This window comes from Lipophrys pholis, assembly GCF_963383615.2.
Source record: "Lipophrys pholis genome assembly, chromosome: 11".
Lineage (NCBI taxonomy): Eukaryota > Metazoa > Chordata > Actinopteri > Blenniiformes > Blenniidae > Lipophrys > Lipophrys pholis.
The window spans coordinates 17,637,850-17,665,519 of NC_137631.1; the positions used below are offsets into that span (position 1 = coordinate 17,637,850).

A 27,670-nucleotide genomic window follows, 5' to 3' on the forward strand; every position below is an offset into this window, starting at 1 on the left:
ATATATATGTGCATCCTTTCTCCGCATTTGTATCGGTTATTTCTATCCAAATGAGCTGGACAGCAGCTTGCGTCAACATTAAGAACAACAATTATTTGTGATTTAAAAATTGACATTTCCTGCTAAGAAATTGGTTTGCAAACTGTATTCTATAGAGTGAACATGTAATGTGCATGGCAGAAGATGTGTTATCTCTCAGACACAAACACTTATTGTTCAAAGATACTAAAGACAACAATGTTCTTAACATTTATTATTGTAGCCTAGGTATGAATGTATTTCGTATATGATGGGATTTATCAATAATACGGAGAAATAAGGAAATGCATAATAAGGAAAAGAGACACTTTACAAACAGAATTTATCTGCTCAACACATAGTCCATGGCAGTGATCCTCAACTGGTGAGTCCTGAGCCAGAAGTGTCCTGTTCTGAATGGGTTGTGGGTCTTGCATGAGAGGAAAGAAATTCTGATAAAATCCCGTATATTCAAAGAATAGGTGTAAAGTATGTTGACCTTTCAAGTTGTAACCACATAGTTTTTTCACATGAGGATAATTCAGCATGACGAAATGCAGGGACCAAGCAGATATGATCAAAATTGAAGTGGTCTTTGGACCTACATCTCCATAGAGATTTTATTTCAATTGTATTTTATATTTGTGCATGAAAACAGAGTCTCTTGACAAAAGCTGAAGGGAAGGGATTATGTGAAGCGTTTTGGTTTCAATGAAAATGCTGCCAATACACTATTGGACTCGGTTTGAAATGCACCCCATATAAAATATTTTTAGACAAAATATATATTTAGACAAGAGTTTTTTGGAGGTTATTTGCATCACAACTTGTCATTAAGCGGTGATGAGGGCTCTCAACCTCTCGCAACCCCAGTTAAGCCCCACAGATTTTTAAGGCATCCTGCTCCATTACATATACTCTAATTTTAAGCTATTTGCTGGTTATTAGAAAGCAGCAAAATGCCCGAATGTCACAACCGACTACCGAAATAGCAGAGTGCAAAATGTTAATTGACTCACTTGCAAATTTCTCGATGACGATAGTTTAGTCAGATCATTCTATTTTCAGTTCAGAGAGCACAGTGGTGGCCAGAAGTTAGGACCACATACATTACATCACTGCTAACCGGTCAACACTGTAGATTCTTGAGAAAAGCCTGTTGTGGTGAAGAGGGAGCTGCAAAGCAAAGCTTTCTGTTCTCCATCCCAAGCTTCACCTTTGGTCATGATCTGAAGGTCATGACTGAAAGAATGAAGCAAGTGGCTGAAATAAGCTTTGGTGGCGGCCGTCATTCTTCATGATCAGGTTTGGAGTTCAGTTTAAAGTGGATTAAGAAACTGTATCATATATCATACGTATCATAGATTTTTGCCTTTAGAGTGGAGAGTGCAACCAACACATGTTCCCTGTGTGTGTGTGTGTGTGTGTGTGTGTGTGTGTGTGTGTGTGTGTGTGTGTGTGTGTGTGTGTGTGTGTGTGTGTGTGTGTGTGTGTGTGTGTGTTTGAGATTTTTTTTGGTGCAACTGAGTCATCTGTTTGTGCATGTAGAATCACCAAAGCAGTGTTATTGCGTGAGATATCTCCAGCGAGAATGTTTTTCTGAAGAATTGTTTGGGTTGGCACTGATACAGATGTGTATATGTAGACTAATCACTCAGCCAGGCGATCAGTAGGCACATCCTGGTATTGTCCCAGGGAAAGTGTTTGATGGAGTCTGCATGCACCAAGTTGTGGACAGAATGATTTTCTGTACTTCTTGACATGACCTGGCAGGGGGAGTGGCCATTGAGGAAAGCCAAAGAGAGCTGGCTGGTGGTACATTGTTATATAAAACAGAGTTTTCACTTACAGGCTGTCTGTGTACAAACGTGTTCTCCGTTCTGTGTTTGACCATCGTGTCACATCTCAATTTCTTGACTATGTGATACTGAATGAGGATATTCTGATATTGCATACTTTTTTGGAGTCTGGAGCCATGGAGGTAGGAACAAGTTTGGAGTTTGTGAAGTTTAAAAATAGTAGTAGTACAATGAGTGATATGAAACTATTACTACAGGTAATCATTATAACTTATGTGTGTTTTTTAGGTTTATATGCTGAGGCATTTTCGAGAATTTCTTGTCTTCCTTCATCTGATGGGTGAGTGTCATGTCAGGATTGTCAAAAAGTGACACTGTCTCATAGATGATATATGTGTTGCATTTCACTTGTAGCTCATACTGTAATCCCAATTGTGCTGGCTGATGTGGCATTTTCTGTTTCTAGGCTGTGTGGCAGGTATGACAGGAAGATGCAGTCTATTCGGACGACACCACATTCACACATTCGATGGTGTTTTGTACGAGTTTCCTGGAGACTGCAGCTACCTGCTGGCTGGAGACTGCAACCATCGCTCATTTACACTGCTGGGTGAGGGATTCTCCGATCATTCAATCAGCAAAGAAACAGAAGTCTAACAGTGCATCTTTGCTGTGACATGTGCTTTAATATAAATAAAATAAAATAAATAAGCCAGTGGTTTACAAAGTAAGGGTGATAGAGAACAGGTTTTTTTTTATTTTATTTTAACTTAAGTTAGTTGCAAATAACTCAATCTCTTGATTAAAGTATCAAATCCAAGCATATTGGCCCCATACATACCTTACCTTACCATACCTTGATGGTTTTTAATGGAAGGAGTACCCCCCTCTGAGGGAACACCGGAGAACTTCAGCTGAAGACAGCTGCAGGAAAAATGTAGCGGTCAGGGAAATGCCTTTTCCTGGCATGTTCTTGTTTTTGGTTTTTTTTAGAAGAACTCGTCAAAAAAAAATTAACGAATGTGATATTAATCTGTTTATAATTTCATCAACTTTTTAGAACTACATTTGTTGTGAGTGTAAAAGAGAAACCCATAAGAGTCCCATTAACAAGCGTGGCAGACTATATACAAAGTCTTAAGATTTAACATTAAAAGTATTTGACACAAGAAAAGATATACCGTAAGTTTTATTGCCTTTGGATCACACAAAAATCTCAAAATCACATGCGTACTCAAAGAACAGAAATACTCCAGTGTCAGTTCAGACTGTTCGCACACAAAGCCTGAAGCTTTACTTCCCTGCAGTTTACTCGATCATTGACATTGTGGAGTTCCTCTCGACAATGCCATCCTTATTTCACACATTTTTTAGTTTGAGTGACAATGGCAAGGTAGTTTAACAGATTTGTTTTGAACATGCAGGGGATTTCCTTGATTCTAAACGGATGGGAGTAACGCTGTTTTTGGGTGACGCCTTTGAGCTGCACCTGTCGGTAGATGGACGGCTTTCACAAGGGGAAAAAAGGTAGCGTCAGAGAGGAATTACTCTGTCATGCAAAAAATAAATATGTCCTTTTTCGTATTGAAATAGCAACTTGCAGGTCTGGAAAGAAAATCTGTATGTACTTTCTTCGCAGACTGGCACTACCTTATGCATCGCACGCTGTGTTCGTGGGCTCAGAGCTTGGTTTCTATAAGCTCTGGAGTGAGGAGTTTGGTTTCACAGTAACCATTGATAATTCGGGCAACATTGCCGTGACACTGACCAAACACCACTCCAATCGCACATGTGGCCTCTGCGGCAACTTCAACGCTCTATCAGCCGACGAATATACTGCTCAGGAAGGTATGTACAAATGCAACAGCAAGAGTATGAAGATTGTGTTTATATTTGAGAGTGAAGCTCGGCAGAGTTCATTATTACTGGAATCTAGGAAATGATCTGAGTCACCAGCGCTCAGCAACAGGAAGAGTAGCAACTCGGTACAGGAAGCGATAACAAGGTTAAAGAAAGCAAACGACTCAGACGTGGTAGGATGAGATTAAGAAGAAATCTCTCAACTTGTTTGTCTCAGTGTCTGCACATGTATGATTTCAGGATTTCAAACAGAAGACAGTTATGACTTTGCAAACTCATGGGCGGTGAAGGGAGCTGATCAGTCTTGTCGACGTGTGTCAAATCCCACCCTATCCTGTAACAGCACGAAAGAGACGTCCACGGTGAGAGGGTGTTTGACGCACACAAACCATTGTTTGGGCAATTAAAGGAATTCAAACTTTTTTTGTGTGTGTGTTTTCTGAATATCTAACCTCTTTGACTTTTGACTGTTAGATACACAAGAAAATCTTCTAAGTGGAAGCCATCACATTATTGCAAAAAGATTAAGGTGCTATAATGCACCAATGGAAAAGAGAGCCTCATCTCTGTAAACATGAACAGCTGGTATGCAGACAGATTTGATGAGTGTGGGTGCAGCTCAGATCTCCCACAAAGTGTGAGCAGACTCAGTCAGTTCTAGTGAGAATATGTTCAACCCCCAAAAGGCCTACAAGTGATGCAGATGTTCAAAGTCGGTTGGAAACCATTTGATGTTATTGGCATTTGCTTTACTCACTTCAAGGGCTGAACTCTTGTTTCAGTCAAGGTCAACTGACTGTAGAGCAGGACATGTTGCTTTTACAAATGTTGCGTCATCAGCGTGGAGTCAAGTCTGATCACTATCTGAGCCCAGAGCTAAGGACAGCGTCGCTAAACTAATTGCAGTTGCTTTATCATTTTAGTCACTTCTGAATACAAACTGGTGTTCTTCAACGTATATTTACTGTTGGGATTCATAGACATCAGTCAATCAATCATCTAATCATAATGACAGAAGCACGTATTAGCGTCACAAAAAAATTATTTAATCCAATCTAATTTAATTAGATGATTTACACTTCCTCATTCAAATGAACCAACCGAACAAGACAAAACTACTGTTTGCTAACCAACAACATCTTCAAGAATCTAAATTTTCTAAGCTTAAGGAACCTGAACAATACAAAGCAAAATCATGACCTTCTATCTACTCTTGTGTTTGTATTGTGTAGATTTTGTCCAGCTGCAGCGTATTGCAAACCTCCAGCGTGTTCCTCCAATGTGCCCACCTGGTCTCACCTGAGGCCTTCCTGATGCTGTGTCAGATGGAGGCCTGCCACTGTGACCAGAAGACAGGGGAGGACTGTTACTGTCCCGTCCTGCTGGAGTACGCCCGCACATGCCACGCTCACGGGATTCTTCTTCATGGGTGGCTGGAGGAGAGTCGCTGCTGTAGGTCTCTTTGCTCGGAATAAGCAATAGCGGATTACATCAAAGTATCTATAATGTGAAATAATGTTTTTGTGTATACAGTCCCCAAGTGTCCCATTGGGATGCAGTACAGTGAATGCACCAAGTCCTGCTCTACAACCTGCCACAGTCTCAACATTCAGGAAGTTTGCAAGGAAGAGTGTGATGACGGCTGTAGATGCCCAGGTAAACCCTCTCCCTTCACATCCAACTGTTCTTCGTGTGTTTGTGTGTGGTGGTGAGACGGCATGTATATTTGTTTCAGTTGGGAAGGTTCTGGATGGTAATCGCTGTGTGGAGGTATCTCAGTGCTCCTGTGCGCACATGGGGCGACACTTCCCTCCAGGATCCACTATCTCCCAAGACTGCAACACCTGGTGAGAGGATACTATGCATTCACCAATATGCACAAATAAACTCCAATGGGATAATTCCATATGCTGATATGGGTCCTTTCTGCAGTGTGTGTCGTCATGGTTCGTGGGAATGTACCAACGAAGGCTGCCCCGGTGAGAGAGATGTGTGGTAGTATTCACATGCACATTGTATTGGTAAATCGCAGGTTGCGAAGGTTGACGTTCTTGTTATCTGTGTTTAGGTGAGTGCTTGGTAGTTGGCCAGTCCCACTACAAAACCTTTGACAATAAGTTCTTCACCTTTACGGGTCACTGTCAGTATCTGCTGGCAAAGGACTGCACACATAATGACTTCTCCGTCATAATCGAGAATGTGCAGGTAATAGATTTGGGGATTTTTTAATGCAAAACAAATTTGTTCTTCTCTGCCACAAATCATTTTGTCCTTCACTTTCAATTTAACTGCCGTTTTGTGAATTTTGTTTCTTGGTACTATGTTTCAGTGTGCAGATGATCAGGATGCTGTGTGCACACGGTCCGTCACACTCACCCTTGCCACTCTGGAGGACATGACAATAAAGCTAAAACACGGAGGAGTTGTATCTGTCAACAGCATGGACATCCAGACCCCAATGCATCATGGTATTCCACACTGGCAACTGAATGGACAAAATCCGTACTTTACATTCACTTTGAAGATATAAGCCAACACAATGATATTCCAGCTTTCACACACACAAAGTTGCCATTTTGAAGTTATATCAGACATTTCAGAATCATATAATTAAAACATTTCTGTCTGAGTGCTCTGTTGGGCCAGTTGTTTTGATACATATTCTGCAACATTATCTTGACTTTTAAAAGTCAATGTCTTCCCAATGTGTGCCATTTCACAGGCCGTCTTCATATCCAGAGGTCAATTCACTCATCTGTGCGTGTAAAGTTTGGTGATGACTTCCGTCTGGACTGGGATGGACGTGGCCGTGTGCTTTTAAAGGTCGAACATGTTTTACTTGTTAATAATATCTTTGGTAAGGATATTTATCTATGAATAATAAGTTGTACCTGTACTGTTTACCTCTCCAGATGGGACCACGTTGGACAGGGCGGACCTGTGGACTCTGTGGTAACTACAATGGTAACCAAGGAGACGACTTCCTGTCTGGTTCTGGACTCATTGAGGCCGGTCCTCAATCATTTAGCCAAGCATGGAGGATCAACGGAGACTGCGAATCCCCTCACAGACATGAAGCTGATCCGTGTGCCATTAACCCCAAAAGAGGTATACCTGCACATTTAGTAAAAACACTTCAATATAAAGGGGGTCTGTTCAAGATTTGTTTACATTTCCAATAGCCTACCATGGTGTATAATAATAATAACAACATCAATAACAATTATAGTGACTGTATTACCTGGAGTTTGGATGTGTCAGATTCTAGCAACAAGGCTATATAAAGTGCAACAGCAAGAAATACAGAAAACAATAATAGATAAAAACAATGAAAGATAATGAAATAAAAGCACGATTGAAACAAATTATTGAAACAAAAAAGATTTAAATAATAAAATGGAAATGCAATACAAGAGGTAAAGATAGGGTGTGCATAAAATGAGTGTTTTACAGAAAGGGAACAGCAAACAAAAAGTCTTTAGCCTCGTTTTAAGAACTCAGAGTTGGAGCTATCCTGCAGCTCTCTTTGAATTTGTGTTACGAATATTTGATGCATTAAGACAAAGTTGCTTGTGCATGTTTTGTTCTGACTCTGGGGGTAGAAAGTAGGTTTGAGTTTAAAGACTTTAGAGGTTTAGATGGTTCTTGGCATACTAACAGAAGATCAAAAATGTATCCTGGACCAGAACCAACATCAGCTTTGTGCACCAAGTTTGGTATTATAGGGTATAAACAGGTGTTCAATTTTAAACTGTTTTTAATCAATAAATGGTGACAGCCAGGTGTAGATCGTGGAAAATCTATCTAACTCTGCATTAGACAATCTCACCAGTTTGTGCTCATACCGAAAGCTGGCACTATTGTACAGTGTAGACACAATGTGAAGCAGCATAAACATTTCTGTTACTGGTGAGACTGCATTAAAAAATACAGGTAATTATGAGATTTGTAGTTAATTAATCATATTTTCATTGACAACGTTTTTCTTTTTTTACCTTGTTGATAGTCATTATAATTTAATAATGTTTTGAATAACCTTGATTCCAGCCCAGGTATCTGTGCCCTGGCCTTGTGTTTGATATTGAGTGATACCAAACACTTGAGTGGCTTCATTGATAAATCAATTCTTTGTTGCATATTTTGTACACAGCCGTACTCTTATCCACACACACCGTCTATCAGGCCAAGCAAGGATCTGTCCTTCACTTCCTTTTAAAAGCCATCAATGTAATTAAAACATTCTCAGGTCCACTGAAAGTTTAGTGTTGGAGGGTAAAAGTGAAACAGACAGACTGACAAGAGCATACATTAAGATCTATTGATGATTTAGACTAACCAGTAAACCTCACATGCATGTTTTTGGACAATGGTAGGACATCAGAGTGCCTTGAGAAAACTCCTGCAGGCACAGGGCATGCCAACTCGACACAGAAAGGCCTAGCCTGGATCCATGCCCTGCTGATGCGAGTGTTAATAACTCTACCACCACGCAGCCCTTGGTGTCATCAATTAATCAAAAGGAATTTGTCAAAGTCCTAGCCCTGATTTCTCTTGGAAGCAGAGTTAGAGAACACCCCTCGAGTGCAGGACGGCTCATTGGACATTTGACACAGTTTTACAAGAAGAGTGAAGAAAATAATTTAAATTTTAACTGACCAAATAACCTTTTGATGGCTTTCAGTGCGTTTTGCGGAGGAGGCGTGTGCAGTGATGATGTCAGACGTCTTCAGTCCGTGCCATTTTCTGGTGAACCCGGGTCCTTTCCAGCGATTCTGTCGCTATGACGTGTGTGCGTGTGCGGATGGTGAGCAGTGCCTCTGCTCCGCCCTGTCAGCTTATGCAGCTGCCTGCGCCGCCAGAGGAGTGCTGCTCAACTGGAGGTCTCCCTCACTCTGTGGTAACTCCCACTCTAAATCTATCTATAGTTAATGATCAGGTCACTGAACCATCAGTAAACATGCAAACATTCCATTTACTATGTAGACTGTATAATAGTTAAAGCATATGAAAGAAAATCTAGCAAAGCTAGTGTTCAGTTTCTCTTTCATGAATTTTCTACCTTAAACTAACTTAGGTTTGCAGAGGTCTGGAGTTGATCCCAGCTTGCAATGGGCAAAAATCAGCTGTACACCCTGGACAGGATGCTCATCACATGGCGAACATAGAAAGAGGCAATCAACAAAGGAGACACAAATCCACCTAATACACGTTTGGACTATAGGAGGAAACAGAATTACTCAGAGAAAACACACATACACACGTCGAGGACAAAAATGCAAACTGGGTAAAACAGTATTGAGCCCTCATTTTTTAAAATCTAGCTCACTGTGGTTTTTGATCGTTATCTCAGATTGGTATCCTGTCTCTAAATACTTCACCAGCATATCTGCACCATCAAAGAAATGGGTCGTCGGTGGAAAATCCCTAAACTTTTTGCCATATTCACCAACATCTCAATCATAACATCCTTTTTTTTCCAAAACAACTTTTGTTTTTGAGTTCTTTGCTTTACAAACATCTGACTCTGAGCTGTGCGATGCAGCGATGCTGTTGTTCTGATGCTGCTTCTTTGTCGAAGGTGTTTTTGCTTCATCGTGCAACGGTTCGCCACAACTTCCCACGGCATGCTCGCAGTGATGTGACAATATTTGCTTTCACGTCTGCTCAGTAGAGTGCAGTTGCATCGAAATCTTGTCTTTTCTATTTTATAAATTTATTATATATATAATATCTATTCTCAATTTCAGGTTGTTTGTTTTTGTGTCCCAACCAGTTCTTTAAAAGAGCCCATTAAATTACAGTCAAAAGGCAAAACTTAATTGTGACGTGTCCATTTCATAATGCTCCCCATAAATTATGCAAATGTCTCACATTTGGTCCCCTTGGAGGTTGTTTTCACAGTTTGCACCATTGCTAGTGGCCATTGCTTCAAGAAGCACTTTCAGGTACAATCGGTTTGTGATTGTACCCTGCAGAACAATTTGTCATGAGTCACCCAACGCTGAATAAGCTCTGAGAATTTATTAGTAAGACTTAAGTAGGATAAAAAAAAGTACACGCCAAAACTGTTTAACCTTTTTGTGTGTTTTAAGATCCTTTAGAATATGAAGAAATTGTTACTTTCCCAGAGATTGGTAAACTTCAAATGACCATAATATCACCATAAGAATATAATTACATTTATATTTTTGTGTCATCCAGACCAACAATAACAGTTGCACTAAACAACACAAATCAAATCAATAATTCCAGAGACTCTTTCAATATTGTTTTATGGCAAAGCTGCAAAGTTTGCTTGTAATAATTTCAACCCAAAGCATGACCAAATCCTCCCCTGATACACCGTCGTCAGAGTTGGAGTGTCCTGTGGGTCAGGCGTACGAGGCCTGTGGGAGTGTGTGTGACCGGACCTGCCGCTCCCTGTCTGGGGCTGAGGCCGGCTGCGAGGGGGAGAGGGTGTGTGAGGAGGGCTGTTTCTGTCCTGCTGGGAAATACCTGAGTGCCTCTGGAGAGTGTGTGACGGCTGACCTGTGCTCCTGCCTGCATGATGGACAGCTCTACCAGCCCAAAGACGTCTATGCAGATCATAACAGCATTTGGTCAGTGACTGCACATATGAATGCTGAAACTCCCTTCACATGCTGTTCAGTTTTATTTGTTTTATTGATTTTTGATCCTCTTTTCTTTGCCTCTGTCTGTAGCTACTGTGAGAATGGCTCCATGCACTGTAGCTCAACTGAAATGACTTCATTTCTCTCTGATTTATTTTACGATGACGACTTGGCTCCATCCAGAGGTAAATTTCCTTGTTTTAAAAAGGTCTTTGACTCGTCTCTGGAATCAATGCATGTAATATTGCTTATTTATGTAGTCCGTTTTTAGTTAATCACTTCAATCAAATGCTCTGTATGCTGCATACAAATCAGTCAGTCTCACATACATTTATTTGCATCACAAGAAATTGGAATAAAACAGAAATATAGTTTTCATTACTATTATCATATTTTTGATATTTGATATTTTGAAATCACAGCTACAGATAGAAAAGTTTCAAGCAGTTTTTTCTGATGATATGAGTTATGTTCTGTTCTTGCTCTTGGCACATCAGATTAAGTCTTTAACTGAAGAAATCTGGGTTCAAATCAAAAAGGCATTTGGAAAGGCATCTGATGTCACCAAGCCTATTGTAAGACTTGCTGTGACAACCATCATAAAAGGGACAAGCTGAATAGTATTAAATATTGTAATATTATAGAATACATGAAAATTTAATTGAATACTTTGAGATACTGTACTCTTTAATTCTCATGACCTATAAGTTAAAATTGTAGATAATTAAAACCAAAAAAGCCTGAGACTTTTATTGTATGTGTTGTCAATAAAAAATATTATAAGTTGGAAATAGATGTCAGGATAAAAATGACCTATACCATTGCATCCCAACCTCTGGGGTTGTACTTATCTCGATTAAATGGGTTTTCTTCTTATGAATCCTAAAATGTATGCAAAGCAGCAAATGATTTCCAAATCTATGTACCTAAATTACTGCACTAACATGAAACGTCACACTTGTGCAGGTCGGCGGTCATTGGAGTGCCCTCCTCCACTGGTTTATGCCAAGTGTGATTCCGAAGGTAAAGGCCTTGAGTGTGCCAGAACTTGCCGGAATCTGGACCTGCCCTGTGTCAGCCTCGCCTGCATCCCTGGTTGCCTCTGTCCACCTGGCACAGTAGGTGGTCTGTGTGCATGTGTGTGTGTGTGTGTGTGTGTGTGTGTGTGCGCGCGCACATGTTAAACCAGCATGCATTTACAAGAGGACATTATGATTGATCATAGGATTGATTTCAGGTACGTCACCGCAGAGACTGTATTGCACCGGAGCAGTGTCCATGTTACCATAACAACAGGCCGTACGCAGCGGGCCAGACCATCTCTGTGGACTGTAACACCTGGTAAAGTGATGGCATAAATGTATGACAACAAAGAGGAAGGCTTGCATTAAGTTTGCTTAGCAAGCTTTCTGTTTTGTAGTGTGTGTGAGAACAGAAAGTGGCGATGCACCGAGAAGGTGTGTGATGGTGTGTGTCACACTGTGGGGGAGGGCCATTACATCACTTTTGACGGCCTCAAGTACTCTTTCCCTGGTCTCTGCCAATATATCCTGGTGCAGGTAAGAAAGAGGAGATCCAAAAAAAACAGAATAAGAAACAAAACTACACATGTTTTGTTTTTTTTGACCCATTTTGTACTTTCTCTATGAACAGGACATGTGTAATGGGGAAGAGGGCTCCTTCAGAGTTCTGGTAGAGAATGAAGCCTGTGGAATTGTAGGCCATCGCTGTGCAAAATCTATCATGATATCCTACCAGGGTGGATTAATTATAATGCAACATGGGGAGGTAACACCAATTCAAGCACATGCCCACCTGTACTGTCTTGTACTGTCTCACATGCTGCTGACATTCCAAACTTTAGCTTCCTATTCAGTCATCTGATAATCATCATTCTTCACCCCACTGCATATAAACACCTCTTAGCATTTCACTGGTTGAATCAAGTTCTGTGTGGTCCATTTTGAGTCGCTTTGATTACCAATAATTACCTTGGATATATGTGTATTGATTCAGATTTATTTTATTTTTATAAACTCTAGCAAGGAGACGAGTGAACTCACATAACAATTTGTTAGTTAAACTGCCCTATCCACATATCCTTAAACTATCGCTGAGGTACAACAACATTTGCTCCTGAACTATGATTTGAATTCAAGTTAATATGGTTTACATTTAAACACACAAACTGTAAAGGGCCTAGCAATGAGACAGATCCCACTTGTGAAGGAACAAGCTTCGTCAAATACTATTCAGAGTTTACCTGTGACTATCCTAAAGTATCCATACATGTATTTATGTATCTAACAGGTGAAGATGAAGAGACCGGTGCCGCAGGGCTCACAGGTGGAGATTGTCCGTTCGGGCCAATTTTACACTCTGCTGCTTGGGAAGCACATTTCCCTCAGCTGGGACAAAGGAACTCGCCTCCTGGTTCACATCTCAGCTGCATACAGGGTACTGATGTCTTACAGCACTGCTACTGATTGCACAGACGGGTTGAATTTTCTATTTTTGGTCACTTTCTCTTATACACTTTATGTTATACAAATTTTGTTGCTTGCAGGGTCGGGTTTGTGGCCTTTGTGGTAACTTTGATGGGAATGTCAACAATGACTTGATGAGCAGTAACAACCAGTTGGAGGTAGACTCCTCACACTTTGGCAACTCCTGGAAGATTGGGCCCAGCTGCGCCGATGTAACACAGGTAGAGTTTTGTGAAAGATGATGGATCATTTCGATTAAATAACAAAAAAGGACCTTATAGCTCCATAATCCCTCAACCGAATCATGTTTCCTATTCTTAATCTAACTATACAACCTCATTTACACACAGTTGCTTTGATACTCTTCATGACCAACAATCTCTCACATGGTGCTTTTGCATCTCATAGACTTTTCTAATTATCAGCCACATGCTACATGGTATCCCCCTTGAAAATTGGGTATTCATAAAGAATGTTTTGTGAAAGATTTGGTATGGCCTAAAATCTTTCACGTCACTGTGTACATTTATTCATATTACTACATTACATGGTTGTAGTTGAAGTTTTAGAATGATTGATAAGAATTACTTATATTTATCTAGTTCTCATGTTACTGATGTGCTGACACTATATCTGATGTGGCTCTGTGAAGGACTTTTTAGATGACTGGTCTCATATTTGTAGGAAAAACATGTTACATGTTGATTAAAAGTAATTTTATGATACTATACAATTTTGAATATTCCTTAAAATGGAACTTCAACATCTTTTGCTATCATGTAAGGTATACATCGTATCAAAATATTCAAAATCACAAGATATGTCTGCTAAATACTGTCTGATTTAATTTTTTTCAAAATATACAAGTAATTTTTGTCTGACATTCCGCTATGTATACTGTCAAATCAATTTGTATGTGTTCTTGAATGTGCAGATACCTGCTCCTTGCAGCAACAACATTGTCAGGTTGGTAACAGTGGAGCAGTCGTGTCGTGTGATCACCGGCCCCCTCTTTAGAGAGTGCAACAGCCAGGTAAGTAATCACTGACACTGCATAAAGCGTTAGGCTGCTTTCGGTCCCACTTTTAATCTTTCTCTTTTGTTTGTTTGAAAGGTGGATGCAGAGCCATATGTGGAGATGTGTGTAGAGGCAGCATGTTCATGCCATTCTGTAGGTGACTGTGAGTGTTTCTGCGATGTTATCGCAGCTTACGCACAGGCCTGCTCAGAGAGGGGTGTGTCCATAAACTGGAGATCCAACGACCTTTGTCGTGAGTATAATGTTAAAAAAAAAAAAACAACAACATTATGACTGCTGGTTAAGTCAATCAACTAACAGTCTTTCCTTATTAGCCCGAAAGTCAAATGTGGTAACGACATTAACAAGAATTTTGGAGCAAACGCAAAGATATTATGTCAGGCATTGAGCCAAATAACAATCCATATCAGTCATATTATCTCTCATGTAGCTTTACTTCTTTGACTATTTTACTGATGTCAGGCTTATGATAAATATGTATATGGGTTTGGAAATCTTCCCATTCAAGTAAATAATGAGAAATTCATCATGGTTTTCTGATATTCTATCATCTCACTCAGGGTTTTTCTCCCCCTCTTTTTCCTTAGCTATGAGCTGTGAGGAGCTGAACCCCAGGCTCCCAGCTCCAGGGGTGGACTTATGCCAGTGGAGGTATAACACTTGTGGACCTGCCTGTCCAATCACCTGCCAGCACCCAGAGCCCCTCCACTGTGCGCTCACATGCGTGGAAGGCTGTCATGCGAATTGCCCACCAGGTGCCAAAAATACTGAATGGATTTTCAACTGTTTCAGTGCATGCAGTAGATGCCGTTTTTACATAACATAATAAGATCATATGTGAGGATACCGGTGGTGTGGTTGAGTCTAACCTGAAGCTTAATGATTCTAGGCCAACTCCTTGATGAGGTGGAAATGCGATGTGTAGACCCCTCTCACTGCCAGGTTTGTACCCATGAAGGTCAGAGAATCTCCCATGGCAACAAAGTCATCCTAAACCAAGATGACCCGAGCCACTGCAAGATATGGTAATACTGCATCATAACAATTGCACTAAGTTTGGATGCTTTGGGCTGTATTTCTTGCTTCATTATTTATTTGTTTTGCTTCTTGAAGCCACTGTGAAAACAACACCGTGAGCTGTGAAGTCTGTACCCCTATCAATATATTCACCACTCCCGCACCAACATCCGCTTATGGGACCTTCACCACCCTGCAATTCACCACCCAGATGCCTGAAGGGACATGTGACCGCGCCATGGATCTGGCTTTCTTATTGGATGGGTCAGAATCCCTGAGTGAGGATGAATTTCGGGCAACGAAAGATTTCATATTGAGAGTGGTTGACCGATTCCGCATGGGCTCGGCTCACACTCGAGCAACAGTCCTGCTGTACCACTCTGGTGTCAAAACATATGACCTGCAGGTAATTCATCACAGTATAATAAAACATCAACTTAGCATGTTCTTCTGCTGCTTTGTTGACTCAGAAACAACAAATGACTACATCCGGTCTCTTTATCGTTCTGCTTCTTTGCTCATTCGTGTCTGTAGGTTCAGAAGTGGCTGTTCAAGAAGACGGTGCGTGAGCTTCATTACACTGGAGGAAGTGCAGCTTTTTTGGATGAAGCAGTCAAATACCTAGCCATCAACATCTATGACAAGAACAAGCGTGACCACGCTGGCCGAGTCGCCATTATCTTGACAGCTAGTGCCAACCCTCGCCCTGTCCGCTATATGGTGAAGATGCTTCGCAAAAAAGACATCACAACCCTATCAGTGGCCCTGGGTCCTGGGGTAGACATGGGGCAAATCAATGACATCACTAAAGCAAACCCAGATAACAGGGCCTATGTTTTGAGCAGCACAGGTGAGCTGTCTGATCGTCTCTTAGAGCTAACGGACTATCTCTGCACCCTGGGGATGGAGCCTGAAGTGGTGAAGCCTCCAACCCCAAAATCCACCCCAGCTAAAACTTCCAAGACTACAACCACCACTTCCCCAACTCCACATCTGGAACCAAACCCCACACAACTTCCATCCCATGCACCTGCCTCCAGTGCCTCCTCTGGTCTTTCTCCCACCACTACATTTCCGTCCTCCATCGCTCCGACCAAAGATGTGACTTTTTTAATCGAGGGCTCAGATTCTGTCGGGGAGACCAATTTCAACAAGACGCTCCTCTTTCTGGAAGAAGTTATTTCACAGATGACAGAAGAGGAGGAGCTCATTCGAATCACTGTGATCCAATATTCAGTAACAGTAACTGTGGAGATCAGTCGATGGGAGCTGAGGTATCAGAGAACGCGGCTGATACAACGACTGAGGGAGATTCATTGGAGGGGTGGAAGCATGACAAACACTGAGGCAGCGATCAACATGGCTATTAAAGAAACAACTACAGTTGAGCCTTCACGTGGCCCCACCACTCCTCAGCTTGTCTTCTTGGTGACAGAAAACCCACCTACAGACACAGTGACACGTCCACCATCAACAAGCACTCACACACATGTGTACCCAATTGGTGTTGGGCCTAAAATACGTGAAACTGACCTGCTCCCATTCAGCTTCCCTCAGCGCCCACTGATAGTGGACGACTACAACCGTCTGACAACCCTCGTTCACAAAGTTGTCAATATCACACGCACAACAATCACGCCCCGCTCACCTACGCTACCACCTTTAGTCTTTCCAACACATGCCAGCTTGCCACCTTCAGGTATGATTACAGACCCTCCTTCTTATATCATTGAGTCCACTGTGTTTGCAATAACTTGAACATTTTCTTTCGCGCAGTGCCCTGTAAGAAGCCAGTGGATGTCATGTTCCTGCTGAAGTCAGGAGAGCAGTTTGAGGACATGAAGACATTTGTCAAAGCTTTTATCAATCATGCTGACATAGGTGAGTGTGACACAGTTCCTCAATAATCTACAGCATGAGGTCATGGGGAGAAATAAAACAAATGTCTCTTCAGCTTAAGACATTTTTCTGTATTTCTTTATATCACATGTATGTATTTTCATAGTGAAAATGCTTTGGTATTATACTATAAGAATACAGTAAAACATATCTTTGCATATTCTGATCCTGCAGCATTTGCCCAATGTTTGTTAAAAGTGATATTATCTTTTTATGAAACACTATTTGTTTTATAAAAAGCAAACCTTCTTGGAATTAAATTAAGATATGGAACCTTGATATACTATTGCCTATTGTATTCCAAATTGAATACATAAGCACTTCAAATACTGAATTCTGTTTCCTTCAGAAACATTGGCTATTATAGTATTTTCAGTATTGCCCTAAAAGATGCACAGACCTTCTATTTGGCCGTAGTTTTCTAAAAAATTATATACGACCCACAAGATTCATATATTGCAAAGCAAATGCTGTTAATGTTTATTTGGAAAGTGTAGAGTAAAATGTCTCATAGTGAATCTCTACAGTGACTTTTTTGTGTAAATTTGCAGGGCTGAATGATACTCAGGTGAGTGTGGTACAATATGGAGAAACCAACACAGCAGAGCTCACATGGAAGGATGAACAGAGACAATCAGATCTCCTGAAGCTGGTGGAGAGCATACACAGCAGGACCACCTCACCCCCTGCACTCGGTACTGGATACAGGGACTAATGTAATCACACATCAAAGCAGACACAAACTCATTAAACTTTCTGCAGGGTCTGCACTGAGATTTGCCGTGCAGACGTCCATCTCCCCTGTCAGCGGTGGAAGAGTTGGTGTAGCGAAGGCTGTAGTGATGCTGGTAACAGACAAATCAACTGATGATATCAGTGAAGCAGCCAATGAGGCACTGGCAGCAGGTAATCAGGCCTTCCATCCTCCGTCTTTTTTTCCTGACAGGGATGGTGTAGTTTAACGGACAATGCTCTCTTCCTTCAGGTGTGTCAGTGTTCCCCATCGCGATTGGAGCCAGCTATGACAGCCACGAGCTCAGTGTCCTCGGCCAGCGTGGCAATCAAGACAACACTCTCCACTTGAACAGCATGGATCAGTTGCTGATGTTGTTGACACTGGACAACAGTTACACTGAAAGAATCTGCAGAGGTGCTGACAGGCATAAACACACGGTCTATTTATTTATCTTGCTAATTGTTTTGAAAGAAAAATGATTTCAGTCAAATATTGTCATTTCTACATAAAAATGTTTCTTTTTTAAACAAACGTGTAAAATGTTTAGAATTGGAATAGTTCTTTTGCTTTATTTTTCAGCTGGTCCACCCGGAGTGTGTGTTGATGATCATGGGAATGAGAGAAAGGTGAGTTATTTCCCCTCAGGTTAAATATTAGTCAAAACAGCATTTTATTGCCTAATTGAATCACTTCATTTATTTGTTTCAGCCTGGTGAGTCATGGCTGCTGGAGGATGGCTGCCACTCTCTCCTGTGCCACCCCAGTGGGGCAGTGACTGTCCAGAATCACAAAGTCAGCTGTGACAGACTGGAGCCGCCGGCTTGCAGAAACAACATGTCGCCTGTCAGAGTTCAAGAGGCCTGTGGCTGCCATTGGGAATGCCCTTGTATGTACCTCACAGAGATCCAATAGCCTCTGAAATCTCTTACAATAAATTAACCCACCTATATATAGTGCACAGAATTACCGCTAACAATGAATGCTTGGTTGCTTACATGCCATTCTATTTATATGGACTATTAATGGCTCACATGTGTCTGGCTCCTATACAAACACTGGTGTATTTGCTGACAGGCATGTGCATGGGGAGCTCCACCAATCATGTGGTGAGATTTGATGGCTTGGCACTCAGGCTGGACGGGGAGGGTCTGTGCTCCTACACACTTCTCACTGTCAGCAAGAGCATCAATGAAGGGTCAGAGGTCAAAATCCACACTGGACCTTGTCAAGACACTGCGAATTACAACCAGGTCTGCATGAAAGCGATGGAAGTGATCCATGGAACATATAAGCTGCTCCTAAAAGATGACATGATGGTAAGCTTTGTATGCCACTCTGACTTTGAAATGTATTCATATCATGTTGGAGTGTACATGTTTGGTCCTGTGTCTGTGTGTGTTTAAATAGGTAGAGATTGATGGAGAGGAGCTGGCACTGCCATGGCGTCATGCTGGCCTGGAGCTGGTGCGTTATGGAGGAGTGATGCTGCAGCTGAAATCAGATCACGGCTATGTCCTGACGTTCACTCCTCAGAGCAATGAGTTTACCATCACATTACTCAGCTCAACGGCCACTGGGAACACTGCTGGACTCTGTGGTAACAGAAATATAGTCATACATTTAGGGATATTAATGCAGTCAGTTCTCTATGTTTTCTTCTTACCTCTGTTGTCCATGTCTTTGAATCAGGTGCCTGTGGGGAGGAGAAAGTTAATGTCCTCTCTTTACGTAATGGTAGTTCAACGACTGATCAACCGGCCTTCGTCTCAGACTGGACTGTGGCTGTAGATGAAGGTGTCTGTCTGCCAAAACGCAAAGCAGTGTGTGTTTCTGGATCAGCGATGGGATGCCAGGCTCTGCGCTCAGAGGTGTTTGAACCGTGCCACACATACATCCCCGTGCAGGTTTTCCTCACCAAGTGTGAGGAGCAGGCATGTGAGGAGTCGGATGTGTGTGAGCTCATTTCCACCTATGCACGCCTGTGCAGACAAAGAGGCGTGTGTGTTGACTGGAGGAGCCCCCACCTTTGCCGTAAGTCATATTCTGAAGTACAGACGTGTGTGTTCTTCAATTCAGTGGACACACACGGTAACACCTGAGACCTAATCTCAATCTCATTCGGCTCTGTGTTTGCAGCATTGAAGTGCCCCACTTCCATGGAGTATGATGCATGTCGGACAGGGTGTGTGGAGGACTGTGGTAGCATACAGGCGTTGCCAGGCGACTGGTCGGCTGCTAGGGGCAACGAGTCTTCCTGTATGGACACACCCACCGAAGGCTGCTTTTGTGCACATGGAACAGTTTTGAATCATGGACAATGTGTGTCACCAGAAGCATGCAGACAGTGCGTGGATCATCATGGAGACACTTATATGGTGGGAAACTAGTTAATTTGTATGTATCCTTATCACACGTTCACAACACAGCCATGCACAGCCCACACTTTAAAAACTACTGTTTTAAAGCTAAAGCAACCATTATAAATCTTCAATCAATCAAGTATTCTGTGACTGCCCTCTAGTGTTTGTCTGTACGATCACCTAATAGTTGAATTGCAAGTAGCATTGTTTGTGTTTGTACAGTACATGCAGAGTTGGGTACCAGAGGAGAACCCGTGTTTGATTTGCATGTGTTTAGACCAGCAACGCATCAACTGCACTGCTCGACCCTGCAACGATGTGAAAGGCCAGTATTCCTTCAGTTTCTCATTCTTCAGCCCATTTCTGTATGGACTTTAAAGTATTTATAGTTAAACATCTGTGTGTGTGCATGTGTGCAGCTCCAATCTGTGGACCCTGTGAGATCCTGAAAGAGAAGAGAGAATCCAAGTGTTGTCCAGAATATGAATGTGGTATGTTAATTTCTTTTCTTTTTTTTTTTTCATTTTACAATAACCTTCTCAAATTGGAGATGGTGCAACAAACACATGGACAGAACAGAGAGAGATTGTTAATGCAATTAACATATAAATGCCAGAGTCTTGAGTAAGTGAATCTAAAACTCTGTCATGGATAATGAAGAAGAGCCTGCAACTCCAAAATCTAATCATTTGATAATGAAAAATTCATAGACCTGGTCATTGTTTTCATGAGTTGTTCCTGATTAACACTGAACCAGCCGTACAGAAACATGGCTATGTAGTCGTTAGTTGTGTTTTGTCCAAATTTTAAATACTAGGGAAAGTGAAAGGGTCCGGATCAGATAACTAAAGTCAGGTGCTTTCTCGAAAGAACACACCACCAAAAAAATAAACAACCCCAGAAAATATGACCACAAAGAATAAACCTAAAAGTAACATTACTTTGCTATTTTAAACTGGTCAGCAAAACATCTCACCTAATATGTTATTCAAAAGAGCATCCAGTCACGTTTTTTAGCAACTCATTATCTGCCATATATGTAGCAACTGGTCTTGTGTTGCTTGGGAAAAAACATATCATGGTTTGATTAAATACCTTGTCATTTTCAATTTATTTGTAACTGACTATGCATAATTATTTAGTAAAGGCCATCCTTTCATTTTGTCTATGTACTTCATTCAGAGTAGGCTTGTGATTGTCTACAATTTATTTTAATGTTGAAGTCATGGTACTCGACAAGGCATGTATGCCTGTAATATGCAACTTTGTGTGATTTATTGTATGTGTCTTGCTTTGTTCGTACGTGTTTAATTTTGCCCTGCTGCTAATTTGATGGTGTAATTATGAACCGCCATGGACTGCACATGTAAATGAACCTATAGCTCACACTAATACAATGCTTTCAATACAATGGTGACTGTCATTTGACTAATAAAATGCCTGACCCTGACATATTTCACCTGTTATGTTTTGCTATGTGTATACAGCATATAATACATTTCATTAAGTCTCTCTGTCATGTTTCAGTATGTGATCTGGTGAGTTGTGACCTGCCTGAAGTTCCTCACTGTGAGAACGGTCAAACTGCAGTCCTGAAAAACCCTGGGGAATGTCAATCTATACACGAGTGTGGTAGGTTGTTCCCCATCATGTTTCACTTCAGCTTTGATCCAACACAGACATGTGCATAGTCTGGGAATTGTGTAGCGTTGGTAACCTAAGTCATAGAATCATGTCTGACGATGGAGCCCATAGTGCATAGTTAACTTCATCTGAGGTTGAATACTGATTCCAGCATAAAGTCTTTCAAATAACTTTTGTCCTATTTTTTCCGCTTCAGTGTGCAAAAAGGAAGAGTGTGCTCTTGAATCTCCTCCTGCTTGTCCCTCACATCGTAAGCTATCTGTCAAGAAGACAACTTGCTGTGATGTGTTTCAATGTGAGTGCAGTTGTCAAAACTCCTCTCACACCTGCCCTACTGGCTTCATCACGTCCTCCTCTACCAATGACTGTGGCTGCACAGAAACCAAGTGCCTGCCCGACAAGGTGAGTGTCTGTTTGGTAAAACTCTGAATGCTACACTTTTCATGTTTTTGCCATTGGGTTTGTATCCTGTGTTATTGTGAATGTCGTCAGGTGTGTGTGGTTGGCGCCACGGCTCACCCGGTGGGAAGCGAATGGGAGGAAGGATGCAAAAAGTGCAGCTGCACTCGGCTACAGGATGCAGACACATCACTTCACATTGCTCAGTGTGAGCCGCCTGTGTGTGATCGGACCTGCCCTCTGGTGAGAGTTATACTCGCTGAATAAATTCATATGGAATATGTTCTCATAATGATTCGTATTTGATGTTTATGATATATTTCAGGGCTCAACGTACATGCCATCTGAAGGAGAATGCTGTGGGAAGTGCACACCGACCAGCTGTGTGGAGTCACGGGGAGAGATGCGAGGGGACACGGTCATTGGTGGAGGTCTCAGACATGTATGTTTGTCAATTAATTTAAAAGTGCTTCACAAGAAACACACAGCCAGTTGTTAATGTCAAATCTGTACCAGCATGGACATTTTTTTACATAATCACTTTTTAGGGTGTCCTCTCAAATGGATCAAGCCATACAAGTGTATGCCATTCCCATATTGATGCAGTTCCAATTTACAATTTCTGTGTCTATGGTGTTCTAACATAAGATACACCTGAGCCAAGACCAGGTTTAAACACAAAATACAATTGTTTTCGTGAGGAGAAAACCAGAGCCAAAGTCCAAACGGAATCAAAATTCTGAGGAAAAAGGTGAGGTCAAACACTATGGGCACAAACAAATAGCAGACAAACGGAACTGAATGAGCAGAAAAGATGAACTAACGAGTCAGAAATCTGTCAGAAATCACATATACACACGAGAGAACAGAGTATCAAAATGGACATTGAAGGTGGAGCAAAAAGATACTGAACTGAACACAGGCAGGAAACATAAAACTAGACATGGAGTGAAAAATAGAAATTTTGTCAAGAACACCATAAACTACAGGAACATACTGAAACATGAGCCTAAAAACAGCATGGGTTGTTTAAATTCAGTGTTTTTGTCAGGGAAGATAATTCCAAGTCAAACTAAACACATATGGATAGGGAGATCCCTTCAACTTCAATTTAAAATGACTTTTTTTGCAGTATTTGTCACATTTCGTTTCAAGCCAGCCTCAGAGGAAAGGTCCATCGTTCCAAAAAATAATTTCTCTTGGCTATCGTTATCAAGTTTTCATAGATTATATTCTCATTTCTGGTTTTAGGTGGGTGAGGTGTGGCGCTCTCCACACGATGAATGTGTCCTACATGAGTGCAGGAAAGCCAAAGAGGAGGTTTTCATCTCTACAACCAACATCAGCTGCCCTGTTATGGAAGCTCCATCCTGCCCGCTGGGAACAGAGTTACGCTGCAACACCCACGACTGCTGCCCCAGCTGTCACTGTGGTAAGCATCCATATGTGCATGCATACACATAGGTTACACACTTTAGGAAGTTTGCTTTCAACGAGTTTGATTTTCTGAGGTAAATTACTAAACAGTCTCGGTGATTTGAAAACGTGTAAGTCTCTGTTGTGCTACAACAATGTGGCACAATTAAAGATTAATTAGTAAAATGTTTTATAAGTGCAACAAGTATTGGCTTTTCTAAAAGCAAGAATAAGCTGCGGGTTTAAGCCCTTTTACTGTGCGAAATCCTTTTTTGTTGCACAAAAAAGTTCATTAGGATTTCATTAGGATTTAAAGGGGACATATCATGCTAAATCCACTTTTTTAGCCCTTAAATACATTTTGTTGTATATTTTGAGTGTTTAAAAGTACAGAAAAGTTCAAAGTAGTCTCTTCAGGTGCTCCGTTGATATCTTTATATTCTGTTTTGGTCATATTTTGCGATCGGTTTCGATTTTTCTATTCTCTATTACGTTTTTTGAACAATGACGTCACAGTATTCGCAGCGGAACTACCAAATTAGGACATCGACACTTCGAGCAATCCGCCATTTTTGTTTCTCGCTGCGATTTTGTAGTCCAACCGAAGTTACGAGAGGATAAGTCGAAATGTTCGGTTGTTGGATGTAGTAACCCACAAGCTTCGTTACACCGTCTCCCAGCATCAGAACCTTTTCGAAGTGCCTGGTTGAGTTTTATTTTTCACAGAAATGTGCCCACATCTGTGGGTAAGGTCATTTTTGTGTGCGCGAATCACTTCAAGAATGACTGCTTCAGCAACCTCCGCCAGTATAAAGAAGGATTTGCCGAAAGACTTGGTCTGATTGAGCGGTCAGTTCCTTCTATCTATGGAGACGACGAACAGAGCACTTCGGTAAGCTGTATATAACGCTAAAAAGTGTGATGATAAGACGTCCCTGTCATTGTTTTGTTAGCATTAGCAGTTGCACCGTCTTCATATGTTAGCGCTGTGTGCTCGTTTTAGATTATAATGTAACTTCTGTGTTAAATAGTCGTTGTAATACAGGCAGTATTGTAGTAGTGGGCATGGATGGAGAAGTTAGTGTAAATATAGTAACACACCATTGCGTTACATCCATATGAAGACGTTGTTCTGCAGGTGCATCATCGTCATTTTCATCTCGCTCCGCCGGGTCCGACTCTGGCTCCAACATGTATGGCTGGATGGACAAATCTTCCGTTGTTGACATTTTGTAAATAATGTGTGAATATAAAGTTTCTGCGCCGCTAGATAATTGTATCTGTTCTATCAAACTACAAAGATGGCCGAACAGGGTGGAGTTGAACCGAGTGTCACCTCTGCAACCTGGAGAGGAGGCGGGGTATGAAGTGTCTCATTTGCATTTGAAGAGACCGCCCCAAAACGAGTTGCTCTCAGAAGCACATCAGAAAAGGGGTTGAAAAGGGGCCTGTGGAGCTATAATAATGAGGAATTCAGACCCAAGCATTGCAGTTCCGCTTTATATAGACCACAACTGTATGATTTATATGTAAAAAGGAAGGATTTAAAAGCATGATATGTCTCCTTTAACACCTTTTTTTTCTAGTCAGTGTGATTACAGGAACATGCAATGCAGATGATGTCCAGTAGAGGACGCTCTAACACTTTTGAGTCAGTAAACCTGAGTTGACCTCAGATAAACTTGGGGTTTGATGTTTTTTTTTTTTTTTTTAATGCAGTGTTTAATGGATGGAATTAAACTATGTTGTGCCTTTCCTATTTACAGTCTCTATGGATGCTTGTGTGCTCAATCACACATTGATAGGAGTAAGTCATTCATAAAAGTAACACTTATATTCAAGAAAGGCTTGTCGTGTCTCTGTTTTATCTTTATGTGTGCTTTTACAGGCAGGGGAGAGGATGATGGTTGATGAGTGTACACACTGTGTGTGTATGATTGAGGACGGTGCAGTAAAGAAATACAAACTGTCCTGCAGGCAAATCAGCTGTTCTCCTTGCCCCATGGTAACTCCATCACAATCAAATTTTGTACTTTGACTATTATTGTTAATCATCCTCACCATAACTAATCACTAAATTCAAGCACCCATCATTTTCATGTAATATTACCTAATCCACTGACTACGTTTCCCTGCTCATCCTTAAACCGTGTCTACATCATCTGTCCATGATTCACCGTAATCTCAGAGGTAAATAATGAATTATTCATTTGCACAAAAGAGACCATAGCTAAATGCATGTCTTTATAGTGATGGTAATGCGCCTGCTGATGTCTATCCAAGTGAATTAGCGGTCCAAACTAACCATACTGTGTTCAGGGCTATACGATGCAGCAGGAGGAGAACGCTTGCTGCGGTCGCTGTGTTCCCACTGCCTGCTTCATGCAAAGGCCTGATGGGAAACTCCTCAATATTCAAGTAGGTGCTCTACATTACAGATAATGCCCTGCTCATGAACCCTGTACTCAGCTAATGTTTACAACCATGGATCATTTTAATGATTTCGGTGTTATTTTTATTTTTTAATTCTGTATCTCCCTAATGTATTCATCCAGCATCGTAATAAATATACATGTTGAAAATGTGCATTGTCTGGCACTCAGGTTAACACAACTAGCGAGGATGGCTGCAACTCCTATACCTGTGGGGTAAACAGTAAAGGAGATCTTGTTCTGCAGACCAGAGTGACCACATGTCCTCCGTTTGACCGACAAGCCTGTCTGGACCATGGAGTACATTTTCTATTCACCTCATGGCACTCTCACAGATGCATTTCTTAATCCAGCATAACTTTGTACCAACGGTTTGTTCTGTTATTTTCGTTTGATTTCAGGGGAAAATCAGCCAGATTGGAACAACCTGCTGTGAGATGTGTAAGTTGTCCCCTTTGTGCTTTATTTCCTTTTTGTATCCTCATATTTTACAAAGAATGTGTCTCTGCAAAGGTACTGAGCCAGAGTGTCGAAGGACAGTGGGAACACTCAACTACATCAGAGTGGATGACTGCCAGTCGGAGCACCAGATAGAGCTGCACTACTGTGAGGTGAGTCACGGCACACATACACACACATTTAAGAATGATTAATACACTTTCCCCACTAGGATTATCCAACAAAGTTCAACGAAATCATAACTCCGACCCTCTGTGTCTGCTGGGCATCCTTCCATCTCTGTCTCTCAGGGCAAATGCCGCAGTAAGTCCATGTACTCGCTGCAGAGGGCTGCTGTGGAGCAGGAGTGTGTGTGTTGTGCTGCCGTGGAGACGGAGCCCCTCAGCGTTCCTGTGCTGTGTGCCAACGGCACTCGGAGCCACCACACTGTCCTGTCTGTCACTGTATGCGACTGTTTGTCCAAACACTGTTCCTAAAAAGAGAGAGAGAAAAAAAAGTCCTTGACTTCTGTATATTCAAGCAAAATGTATCTGTATTAAAGGTTGAAAAAAAAAAATTGCCACACAAGTAACAATAAAACAAACTTGTCATTTCCTGTGAGGGTCGTGTAGTTTTTGGCAATCTGAATTTTCCGATTGTTGTTTAAACATTTAATTAAAAAAAAAATTTTCACTATCATCATTCTATGATTAAATACAGAGCTTTTCAAAGTGCTTACTGTACATCAGAATCCTCCCAACTCTCCTCACACATGTTTTCTCTCATACAAAGAAGTTATTTCTTGTTGGCAGTAAAAATCCTCTTGAATTTCAATTTGAAATATTGTAAATCTTTTTTATTTAGCCTGCAACTGTTTTGTACTACTACTGATCTCTATCACACTTATTGTTATGACTTGTAATTGGGTACATTTCTGGTAATGTAATTGAAGCTGATGTTAGAAAATAGTTTGTCCATGGTGATGAAGAACTAGTTAAACAATGTCAAAAACACCCAAGTCATTAGCTGTTTGCATCCATTTGCTTCCCCACTGGTTTTGTTTACTTCAACATCATGTAATAGTCATACAAAGAATTGACACCACTGACAGCCATGTCAATATGTTACCATTTATACATTTTTAAATATTTGGGAACTTGGCCTAATTTTGTTTTGGCTCGATTTAAATCAAAACGGTATTATTTCCGTTTGCCATGGTGTGTCAGCGTGACGACTTGACCCAGGTGATAACGCCACCTCTGAAAACGAGAATGCCTGCGGTTTCATTTTGGAGTATTTGAAGATGCTGTGTTGTGCAGCCTGGCGACCTGCAATCTGTTTCCTCTTGGTTTATCAACACTCACAGCTCCTGCAGTGAGCGCTGACCTGCATCACACCTTCCTTCCCTCCGGAATGGGACGGTCGGGGAATTAGCCGCGATGTGCGCGCGCGTTAAGCCAGGGGTTCCGGGAGCGCGCGCGGATTGTCCACCATCTCAGCCCCTCAGGCTGTGCAC

At 41.4% G+C, this 27,670-nt stretch overlaps 1 protein-coding gene across 1 annotated transcript; it reads left to right on the forward strand.

The window, feature by feature from the left end:
• The first annotated feature begins 1,849 nt into the window (after nucleotides 1–1,849).
• On the forward strand, nucleotides 1,850–26,774 carry vwf (von Willebrand factor). The gene is made up of 53 exons (XM_080475192.1): nucleotides 1,850–1,999; nucleotides 2,106–2,157; nucleotides 2,284–2,427; nucleotides 3,242–3,344; nucleotides 3,457–3,665; nucleotides 3,918–4,039; nucleotides 4,910–5,129; nucleotides 5,211–5,333; nucleotides 5,413–5,524; nucleotides 5,610–5,656; nucleotides 5,746–5,882; nucleotides 6,007–6,145; nucleotides 6,400–6,500; nucleotides 6,590–6,785; nucleotides 8,359–8,574; nucleotides 10,030–10,276; nucleotides 10,379–10,473; nucleotides 11,255–11,406; nucleotides 11,526–11,629; nucleotides 11,709–11,847; nucleotides 11,942–12,076; nucleotides 12,599–12,745; nucleotides 12,855–12,995; nucleotides 13,709–13,807; nucleotides 13,889–14,045; nucleotides 14,401–14,568; nucleotides 14,703–14,838; nucleotides 14,927–15,236; nucleotides 15,365–16,529; nucleotides 16,607–16,711; nucleotides 17,281–17,424; nucleotides 17,492–17,635; nucleotides 17,715–17,879; nucleotides 18,045–18,091; nucleotides 18,174–18,351; nucleotides 18,540–18,781; nucleotides 18,873–19,062; nucleotides 19,155–19,496; nucleotides 19,602–19,840; nucleotides 20,048–20,150; nucleotides 20,245–20,316; nucleotides 21,353–21,457; nucleotides 21,666–21,871; nucleotides 21,962–22,111; nucleotides 22,194–22,310; nucleotides 23,120–23,300; nucleotides 25,051–25,091; nucleotides 25,173–25,289; nucleotides 25,604–25,702; nucleotides 25,888–26,016; nucleotides 26,118–26,157; nucleotides 26,230–26,327; nucleotides 26,466–26,774. The coding sequence occupies exons 1-53, from the start codon at nucleotides 1,994–1,996 to the stop codon at nucleotides 26,649–26,651; spliced, it is 8,562 nt and encodes a 2,853-aa protein (XP_080331318.1). The 5' UTR covers nucleotides 1,850–1,993; the 3' UTR covers nucleotides 26,652–26,774.
• The last annotated feature ends 896 nt before the right edge of the window (nucleotides 26,775–27,670 follow it).